General features: G+C 53.4%; 2 protein-coding genes across 2 annotated transcripts; both read right to left on the bottom strand.

The window, feature by feature from the left end:
- Positions 1-1,802: 1,802 nt before the first annotated feature.
- LOC121502078 (uncharacterized) lies at positions 1,803-2,972 on the bottom strand. The gene has a single exon (XM_041774817.1). The coding sequence runs from the start codon at positions 2,970-2,972 to the stop codon at positions 1,803-1,805; it is 1,170 nt and encodes a 389-aa protein (XP_041630751.1).
- Position 2,973: 1 nt separating this feature from the next.
- LOC138928708 (uncharacterized) lies at positions 2,974-6,367 on the bottom strand. Its single transcript, XM_070286218.1, has 2 exons — positions 4,976-6,367; positions 2,974-4,935 (listed from the first exon to the last, which is right to left on the bottom strand). The coding sequence occupies exons 1-2, from the start codon at positions 6,365-6,367 to the stop codon at positions 2,974-2,976; spliced, it is 3,354 nt and encodes a 1,117-aa protein (XP_070142319.1).
- Between the last annotated feature and the right edge of the window lie 3,524 nt (positions 6,368-9,891).

Genomic DNA, 9,891 nt, shown 5'->3' with positions numbered 1-9,891 from the left:
TGTAGGTGTTGTAGCTCTGCCTCTAAGTTCGCCAACACTCGTTCACGACTCTGCATGTTCACCGCCGCCACATCAATGCGTCTAAAAATTTCATCATTCGCCGACACTCGTTCACGATTCTGCATGTCCACCGCCGCCACATTAATGCTTCTCAAAATTTCATCATTCGCCGACACTCGTTCACGATTCTGAATGTCCACCGCCGCCACTAGGTCGCCATTTGCCGACGCACAATCGCCGTCTCTTTCATGCTCACGTTCACTTTCGTCTCCAACACAAGCGTCACCTCCAGCTCTCGAAAATTCTTCGGCTCCACGCGGAGTTTCCTCCAAGTTTAACTCCTCCAAGTTCAGCTTCTCCAGTTCCAACTGCTCAAGGTTAGATTCCTCCAGGTTCTGCTTCTCCAGTTCGGCTAACTTCTGCGTGTCCATTATAATTTTTGTCGCCGTGCGCCGGCGTCTTCTTGGAAAAACACTTTCTCCCGCTCCAGAATAGCTTTCAGCTCAAATCTCGTCTTCTTTATTATGTCACTATATTTCATAACCAAGGTGTTCTATTTAATACGGGCCTTTACCCCACACCTGATATGTAAAACTCTTTATTTCTTAAGTTTCTTAATTTCACGTTCTCTCTGACTCGCGCTCGTTTTATTAGTTCTCGTACTCCTGTTGATCGTACATGGTCGATAACAATATATCGAGTGCTTATTTCCTATCGATATTTACATATGATATTTCTTATAGGGTCTTCCCACACAACATTAAAGCGCATTAAGCATCCGTTGAACAAATGCTCCATAAGGTTTTGCCGTTCCGAATTTTCCCAAATGGCCCGGCGTTAGTTCAGCATTAAAATCTAACCACGGTTTGTTTGGCGATAGTTAGGCGATAGTTCTTCGGTGCAACTCTGATTCTTCTTCTTAATTTGACCATTCACCACGAAAATGTAAACAATTTGGCGAGGAACAAATGAGATATGTAATTTAAAACGTGGCGCCAAAGCTACAAGCGTGCCCAAAATAGTTCTGGGCGTTTTTTCTGTATATTCTTGCCCCAATATGTCCCCAATTGTTACTATTTAATATAAATCGCCTGCCTCTACCTTATATTAAAGATTTTGGATGCGTATACCACCTATAGACACTCTTCGGGGAATTTGCTCTTTGTTAAAGAAAAATCATTAGAAAAACTAAAATTCCTTGTCATTTAATTCATTTAAATTTATTGCGGATAAATTCTGACGCAATCTGTGCCTTTTGCTGTTCTACAACAGCCAAAATAGTTGGTAAATGCTCCATTTCAAATTTGCAACTGCCAATTCGACAGCCTTTGTTTACGTTTTCATGAGCCACAGCTGATCGATCAGCTGTTCGGATGCTAAATGCGCTATAATGTTGTGTGGGAACACGAGTTTCACATTTGTGAAAAATCCCAAACGTTCCTCACAAATGCGCTGTGTGGGAAGACAGTATTAGTGTCTTGCTTCATATGGAGTTGCCTTAAACGACTCCCCCACACAAGTAGGTCCGAAGAGAGGGTTACTTCAAGGGCCTATGGCCGTTGCGTTAGGGCGCGCGTTTTATTCTGTGAATATATTAAATTAGCCTAATACATTTTAAACTAACTTAAGCTTACCGCAGTGTGCCCTCCTACAATTCACAAGACAATGAAAAAGCACAATTTAGGCGGCATTCACAGTGCCGATATTAGTAGGCCCCTACTTCATGGGCCAAGAAATCCATACAATATTGGATAACTTACAAAATACTAGAATTTCCTTCCAACACTTATTCTACCTATCGATTACAATGTTTGGCCGTCGACATCCCCGACCCCGTGAAGAACCGCTTCACTCAAATCCAAAACTGCAAGTTTCGAGACAGGCCGCAACATTGTCCGAGATAGTCCGTTGTCGCTCACGCGCACACTGGCGCGTCTGACGACTCCATTAGCTCCGCTGTAGACCTCCTCCACGATGCCCATGCGCCACTCTCGTCTGGGCAAGGCAGGATCGCAGACGAAGACCATATCGCCCTGGCGGATGGGCTCCGTTCTCCGGCACCACTTCTCGCGGCGCACAAGCGTAGGCAGGTACTCCAGGACCCACCTTCTCCAGAAACGGTCTCGCAGCATGCGAGCAATCCTCCACTGCTTTCGCGTAGAACCCTCCTTGGGACGCTCCGCATCCAAACCAGGCGTATTCGGCAGGTTAGCTGCTCCCTTGAGCAGGTCGTTTGGCGTCAACGGCGCCTCCTGGTCCGCAGCCACCGGCAAGTGGGTGAGCGGACGCGAATTGACCACATTCTCCGCCTCGATCAGTAGACTTTCCAATACGTGATCCCTCGGCGCGACTTCCTTCAATGTATGGCGCAGCACTCGCTTGACGCACTGCACCATCCGCTCCCATACTCCACCCTCGGACGGGTTCGATGGGCAATTAAAGACCCATTCAATGCTCCTGCTGGATAACTCACTCTGTATTCTCTCCGTCTCGAAATCTCCGTCTCCAAATCGTCTGGCCTCCCTGTCAGCTCCCACGAAGTTCTTGCCGTTGTCACTCCGCAGTCTATATACTGGTCCTCTACGGCAGACGAAGTTCCTGATCGCAATTATGCAGGAATCCGTCGACAGGTCATGCGCCAGCTCCAGATGAATCGCCCTTGTCGTCAAACACGTGAACAAGGCGACCCAACGCTTCTCTCGGTGACGGGCAACAGTCACCAGCAGTGGTCCAAAGTAGTCCAATCCAGTATATTTGAATGGCCATCCACCCGCTTCCAATCGATCCTCTGGAAGGGGTGCCATTATCGGCGGCATCGGCCGCGTTCGCTGCAACTTGCACTCGTTGCACGACGAGATCACCTCCTTCAGCACGCGCCTCATCTTCGTGACCCAGTATCTCGTCCGGATCTGAGCAATCGTCGCATCCACGTTTTGATGCTTCATCTGGGCGTGGAAGTGTCTCACAACCATCTCAGTAAGACTGTGCCTGTGTGACAGTATCACAGGCCTCCTCGCGCGGCATCAACTCTGCCATAAACTCGCAGAACTCCATGTTCATCCATGTACTGCGCCAGACCTCGAATCTCGCTCGAGCTGGCCACTTCCTTTTGCGTTTCGCCGACCTCATCTCGTCGGGAAACGATTCCAATTGGGCCTGCCTGACCAGCAGGTTCTCCGCGGCCTCACACTCCTTTGCAGTGAGTCCGTATTCCTCGAGCTCGCTTCTCTGTCTGCGGCACCAACGCGCAAACCTCAAGACCCAGGCTGTGGTCCTCAACAGGCGGCTCAAGCTCGAGAATCTCTGGAACGGAATGACAAATTCATTTGTGGCCACCAATGCAAACTCACTTGGCATCTCCTCGTCATCAGATGCATCCGGAACACGCTCAGTTCCCTCCTCAGGCACTGGCCAGCTGCTCGCTGGCAGCCTCAAAAATGCGGGACCGCTTAACCACCGGGACTCCGGGCTAAGGTCCGCCTTGTTCTGCGACCGCGTCGCATCATCCGCTGCGTTGTCGGCTGTAGGTACCCATCTCCACTGGGAAACCTCCGACGACTCCAAAATCTCCGCCACTCGGTTGCCAACAAACTGCTTATACCGGCGGTGGGTGCTGTCGATCCATCTCAGCACCGTTTTTGAGTCCGTCCATAATACCGTCTCACTGACGTCCATCTTCCTGCGCCAGGCAGCAAAGGCTCTGCCTATCTCCTCCGGTAGTGGTTCGTCCCACTGGTTCTTCTGCCTCCATATCTCACCCCATCCGACGCTCTTGACTCTTCTAGGTGGTCCCAACGCCGCTTCCAAGATGGGTGAGCTGGATGAGAACTGGCATAGTTCGAAACCAGCCTCCGCATGTATCTTCTTCGCTCGGGTAGATACCTCAATAGCCTCGCTCTTCGCCGCAACCTCATCCTGCTGCAGCTTCCTCGCATACCCTTTGTATACGCAATCCTTGATGATCCGATCGTATTCCAGCGCCAACTGCCCGTTGCGCTTCAACTTCTTCTCTACGTTGATCAGCCGTCTGTGGGCCATCTCGTAGTTCCGTGGCAGCACAGCGTAGTCGTCCTTCCAGAGTAGTCCCGTCTGGTAGCGACGCCCCGCTTTCACCGTGGTGTCTTCGAGGATCCTTTGTGCCCGCGCGTCGTCGCTGGCTGCGACCTGTGGCGCGAGCTTCATCTCGAAGTAGTCCTCTACCATCTTTTCCATCGCATCTTCCATTGACACGGCTAGACGGCAGGACCTCGGTGACGGCGTAGTCGATTGTCCACTTACCGGCCCAAACACAACCCATCCAAGCTCGGTTGCGGCCGCATACGGTCCCTCTCTGGCAAACCGCCTCATCCTAAGTGGCAATCCCAAATGTCCATGGTCCAGTCCGATGAGCAACTTCGGCACCACGTTGCTGTAGGGCTTCATCGGCAGACGCGCATCCTTATGCACGCCCTGGACATCTCGCCGACATAACGTCTGCATCGGCAGACTCAAACTCGAAACGGCGTACACGTTCCTCAACGCGTGGCGATTGGGCTTCCCAGCTCCACTTATCTCTAGACTCACCACGTTGGTGGGCTCTCTACTGGCCCTTCCTCCAAACCATTGAATGTTAAGCTGTCGATGTTCGCCTCGCACTCCCAGATCCCTCCGTAGCTCGTCATCGATCATCGTGACGGAGGATCCCTCATCCAGGAGCGCGTAGGTATCTACCTGGCGACCAGCTCCGTACAGCGTTACTGGCAGTATACGGAACAATAGTCGGCCTCCCTCGGCGTCAATGCAGCTTAAATTCCTTTGCACAGGTGCCTCCGCTGGCTGCGGGGCTCTTCTCTCCAGGCTATTTCTGAGGACCGCCGGCTGCTGGCTCCTCTCGTGGTCCCTGTAACCACCTCGTGGCGACGACCTTCTTTCCGGGCTGCGCCTGGAAACTGCTGACTGCTGGTAAGCATGTGAAGCAGAGCCGATGCCTCTTCACCATGCTCCACCGTCTCGATGGCGAAGCTCCGATGAACTCTCTACAGCTCGTCGTAGCGTGTTGCCCTCCACAAATGGGACAACCTCCATGCCGATCATCCCGCTGCTCGCATCCGTTCTGGTCGACGCTCGCATGCAGGACTCGACGCGTCGGCTCCTTTCCCTCGACGTCCAAAATCGTACACACGATGTTTGCGTACTCCTGTAGCCACGTGCTGAAGTGCGCTACAGTGGGAAAGGGCTCGATCGATGCAGCGTGCCTGGCCCAATCCACTCGCTTGCTCGTAGGAAGCTTTGCCACTAGCTCCTCCATGAGGGTTGGGTTCCCCAGGTGCTGCTCCGCCTTCGCTGACTGCAAGAAGGCCGTGAGGTTACTCACTCGGGTTGCGAAGAGAACGATCTTCGCCAGGTGCTGCTCCAAAATCGGCGGCACCTCTCGCACGCTGTTCAGCTGGCTGCGTATAAGCTGCTCCGGTCGGCCAAACCTAAAGCGCAGCTGCTCCATCACGGCGCTGACGTTCCCAGGGTGAATCAGCAGCGACTTCACTGTCTCGCGTGCTTCATCCTTCAGCGCCTTCAACAGCCTCTGGTTGTTCTCCAGGTCTGTGCAGTTGTATGCTTGGGTCGTCTCCACAAACGCACAGTTAAATATAGGCCACTCCTCGGGCTGCCCTCCAAATACAGGCAGGTCCGGAAGCTTTCTTGGCCCATTCGCTCCTTGGGCTCCATTCGGCGTCATCGAGGCGTAGGATCCAACAAATGGCGATGCTGTTGCCACGTTGTGGATGCTCCCGCCCGGTAGCACGAATCCATGCGCCGTCTGCGCAACACTCGTAGCACACAGTGGCTCCACTAGATGATTGCTAGTCGTTAGCAATGGCGGTCCACTCCAATATGGCGGCTGCGTGCAGGCCGCACTGCTCGCACCGACACAGTTATGTGAGACAGGCCCGACCCCGTTAGTTGGGGCCTCACCGTTAGATGTGGCTACTGGCGGCCCGCCCCAAGATGGCGGCCGCCCCGACGCTCCACTGTTGGCGCCATTTGCGCTTGGGCCAACTGCGATTGGCGCGCGGTTGGCGGTGCTCTCACTGTTCAGGACTTTAACCTGCCTCAGCTCATTCTCCAACGCCGTAATCCTCTCCAAAAGGTACGATGTGAGTGGCTGGCCTTCCTCCGGCACTGAACTCGCAGCTGTGACAGCAGTACTCCTCGGTTGGGACGCTACTGTAGTCACCGTAGTGGCTGGGCGAGCAATGGCCGCCGCCGTGGTTATGTTCACTTGCGGCCGGTTTCCCGCTCCACTACTCGCTGGCTGCTGATCCGTTCGCGTTGTTGTAGGGGTGGCTTCCCCTCCATTCAGCCGGGAACTCCTCCTGGGGGAATGCTGCATCCCAGGTTCAATATGGCGCTGCCTCAGCGCGCTTCAAAATGGCGACCCTTGTGCCGCTGCCGGCGTCACACCGACGCTTGACGCTCCTTGCGCCTTCTGTCCGCTTCCTGCGGATACCTCAATTGACGCTGACTGCGTCTCCGTCCGTACCCAGTGTTCGGCGCTGGCTGCGCTCCTCAATGTCGCTGACTGCGACTCTGCTACTGGGAAGGGAATGCGCTCCTGGCAACTCTCTAGCTGGGCATCAAACCATCCAGCGCAAGTTGCCCTTGCAGTCTCCCTAGGACTGCGAATAAAAGGAGTTGTCTTGCTTCATATGGAGTTGCCTTTAACGACTCCCCCACACAAGTAGGTCCGAAGAGAGGGTTACTTCAAGGGCCTATGGCCGTTGCGTTAGGGCGCGCGTTTTATTCTGTGAATATATTAAATTAGCCTAATACATTTTAAACTAACTTAAGCTTACCGCAGTGTGCCCTCCTACAATTCACAAGACAATGAAAAAGCACAATTTAGGCGGCATTCACAGTGCCGATATTAGTAGGCCCCTACTTAATGGGCCAAGAAATCTATACAATATAGGATAACTTACAAAATACTAGAATTTCCTTCCAACACTTATTCTACCTATCGATTACAATGTTTGGCCGTCGACACTTAGTGTTACCTTATCTAGTTTATACTATATTTAAACTATTTACAAATTCATGGCCTTTTACATTTCATACATTTTTATATTCTCTTTTGACCTCAAATTTCGTTTCGCTCAAGACTCGATAAACCGCAAGAGTACAAGCAAACGCTCTCAATACGATATTCGCTGAGTGAGTTCTGCGCTCGCCTTCAACAATTGCTCATTACTTTAATTCAGTTATTTTATCGCTGTTTGCTGATCAGCGAATATCTCAATTTTTATATTCTTGATCAGCATCAACAGCCGAGTCGAACTAGCCATGTCCGTCTGTCCGTCTGTCCGTCTGTCCGTCTGTCCGTCTGTCCGTCTGTCCGTCTGTCCGTCTGTCCGTCTGTCCGTCTGTCCGTCTGTCCGTCTGTCCGTCTGTCCGTCTGTCCGTCTGTCCGTCTGTCCGTCTGTCCGTCTGTCCGTCTGTCCGTCTGTCCGTCTGTCCGTCTGTCCGTCTGTCCGTCTGTCCGTCTGTCCGTCTGTCCGTCTGTCCGTCTCTCCGTCTCTCCGTCTGTCCGTCTGTCCGTCTGTCCGTCTGTCCGTCTGTCCGTCTGTCCGTCCGTCTGTCCGTCTGTCCGTCTGTCCGTCTGTCCGTCTGTCCGTCTGTCCGTCTGTCCGTCTGTCCGTCTGTCCGTCTGTCCGTCTGTCCGTCTCTCCGTCTCTCCGTCTGTCCGTCTGTCCGTCTGTCCGTCTCTCCGTCTCTCCGTCTGTCCGTCTGTCCGTCTGTCCGTCTGTCCGTCTGTCCGTCTGTCCGTCTGTCCGTCTGTCCGTCTGTCCGTCTGTCCGTCTGTCCGTCTGTCCGTCTGTCCGTCTGTCCGTCTGTCCGTCTGTCCGTCTGTCCGTCTGTCCGTCTGTCCGTCTGTCCGTCTGTCCGTCTGTCCGTCTGTCCGTCTGTCCGTCTGTCCGTCTGTCCGTCTGTCCGTCTGTCCGTCTGTCCGTCTGTCCGTCTGTCCGTCTGTCCGTCTGTCCGTCTGTCCGTCTGTCCGTCTGTCCGTCTGTCCGTCTGTCCGTCTGTCCGTCTGTCCGTCTGTCCGTCTGTCCGTCTGTCCGTCTGTCCGTCTGTCCGTCTGTCCGTCTGTCCGTCTGTCCGTCTGTCCGTCTGTCCGTCTGTCCGTCTGTCCGTCTGTCCGTCTGTCCGTCTGTCCGTCTGTCCGTCTGTCCGTCTGTCCGTCTGTCCGTCTGTCCGTCTGTCCGTCTGTCCGTCTGTCCGTCTGTCCGTCTGTCCGTCTGTCCGTCTGTCCGTCTGTCCGTCTGTCCGTCTGTCCGTCTGTCCGTCTGTCCGTCTGTCCGTCTGTCCGTCTGTCCGTCTGTCCGTCTGTCCGTCTGTCCGTCTGTCCGTCTGTCCGTCTGTCCGTCTGTCCGTCTGTCCGTCTGTCCGTCTGTCCGTCTGTCCGTCTGTCCGTCTGTCCGTCTGTCCGTCTGTCCGTCTGTCCGTCTGTCCGTCTGTCCGTCTGTCCGTCTGTCCGTCTGTCCGTCTGTCCGTCTGTCCGTCTGTCCGTCTGTCCGTCTGTCCGTCTGTCCGTCTGTCCGTCTGTCCGTCTGTCCGTCTGTCCGTCTGTCCGTCTGTCCGTCTGTCCGTCTGTCCGTCTGTCTGTCTGTCTGTCTGTCTGTCTGTCTGTCTGTCTGTCTGTCTGTCTGTCTGTCTGTCTGTCTGTCTGTCTGTCTGTCTGTCTGTCTGTCTGTCTGTCTGTCTGTCTGTCTGTCTGTCTGTCTGTCTGTCTGTCTGTCTGTCTGTCTGTCTGTCTGTCTGTCTGTCTGTCTGTCTGTCTGTCTGTCTGTCTGTCTGTCTGTCTGTCTGTCTGTCTGTCTGTCTGTCTGTCTGTCTGTCTGTCTGTCTGTCTGTCTGTCTGTCTGTCTGTCTGTCTGTCTGTCTGTCTGTCTGTCTGTCTGTCTGTCTGTCTGTCTGTCTGTCTGTCTGTCTGTCTGTCTGTCTGTCTGTCTGTCTGTCTGTCTGTCTGTCTGTCTGTCTGTCTGTCTGTCTGTCTGTCTGTCTGTCTGTCTGTCTGTCTGTCTGTCTGTCTGTCTGTCTGTCTGTCTGTCTGTCTGTCTGTCTGTCTGTCTGTCTGTCTGTCTGTCTGTCTGTCTGTCTGTCTGTCTGTCTGTCTGTCTGTCTGTCTGTCTGTCTGTCTGTCTGTCTGTCTGTCTGTCTGTCTGTCTGTCTGTCTGTCTGTCTGTCTGTCTGTCTGTCTGTCTGTCTGTCTGTCTGTCTGTCTGTCTGTCTGTCTGTCTGTCTGTCTGTCTGTCTGTCTGTCTGTCTGTCTGTCTGTCTGTCTGTCTGTCTGTCTGTCTGTCTGTCTGTCTGTCTGTCTGTCTGTCTGTCTGTCTGTCTGTCTGTCTGTCTGTCTGTCTGTCTGTCTGTCTGTCTGTCTGTCTGTCTGTCTGTCTGTCTGTCTGTCTGTCTGTCTGTCTGTCTGTCTGTCTGTCTGTCTGTCTGTCTGTCTGTCTGTCTGTCTGTCTGTCTGTCTGTCTGTCTGTCTGTCTGTCTGTCTGTCTGTCTGTCTGTCTGTCTGTCTGTCTGTCTGTCTGTCTGTCTGTCTGTCTGTCTGTCTGTCTGTCTGTCTGTCTGTCTGTCTGTCTGTCTGTCTGTCTGTCTGTCTGTCTGTCTGTCTGTCTGTCTGTCTGTCTGTCTGTCTGTCTGTCTGTCTGTCTGTCTGTCTGTCTGTCTGTCTGTCTGTCTGTCTGTCTGTCTGTCTGTCTGTCTGTCTGTCTGTCTGTCTGTCTGTCTGTCTGTCTGTCTGTCTGTCTGTCTGTCTGTCTGTCTGTCTGTCTGTCTGTCTGTCTGTCTGTCTGTCTGTCTGTCTGTCTGTCTGTCTGTCTGTCTGTCTGTCTGTCTGTCTGTCTGTCT

The sequence above is a fragment of the Drosophila kikkawai genome, chromosome 3R (assembly GCF_030179895.1).
Source record: "Drosophila kikkawai strain 14028-0561.14 chromosome 3R, DkikHiC1v2, whole genome shotgun sequence".
NCBI classification, from domain to species: Eukaryota; Metazoa; Arthropoda; class Insecta; order Diptera; family Drosophilidae; genus Drosophila; species Drosophila kikkawai.
The sequence above is the reverse complement of the archived record's forward strand: the minus strand, read 5'-3'. Positions and strand labels throughout refer to the sequence as shown.

Bases quoted from the DNA above. Each gene is read 5' to 3' on its own strand.
- LOC121502078 (XM_041774817.1), bottom strand. From the start codon at position 2,972: ATGGTTGTGAGACACTTCCACGCCCAGATGAAGCATCAAAACGTGGAT.
- LOC138928708 (XM_070286218.1), bottom strand. From the start codon at position 6,367: ATGCAGCATTCCCCCAGGAGGAGTTCCCGGCTGAATGGAGGGGAAGCC. The intron at 4,936-4,975 runs GTGAAGAGGCAT...GCTTACCAGCAG, and splicing joins CATCGAGACGGTGGAGCATG to TCAGCAGTTTCCAGGCGCAG.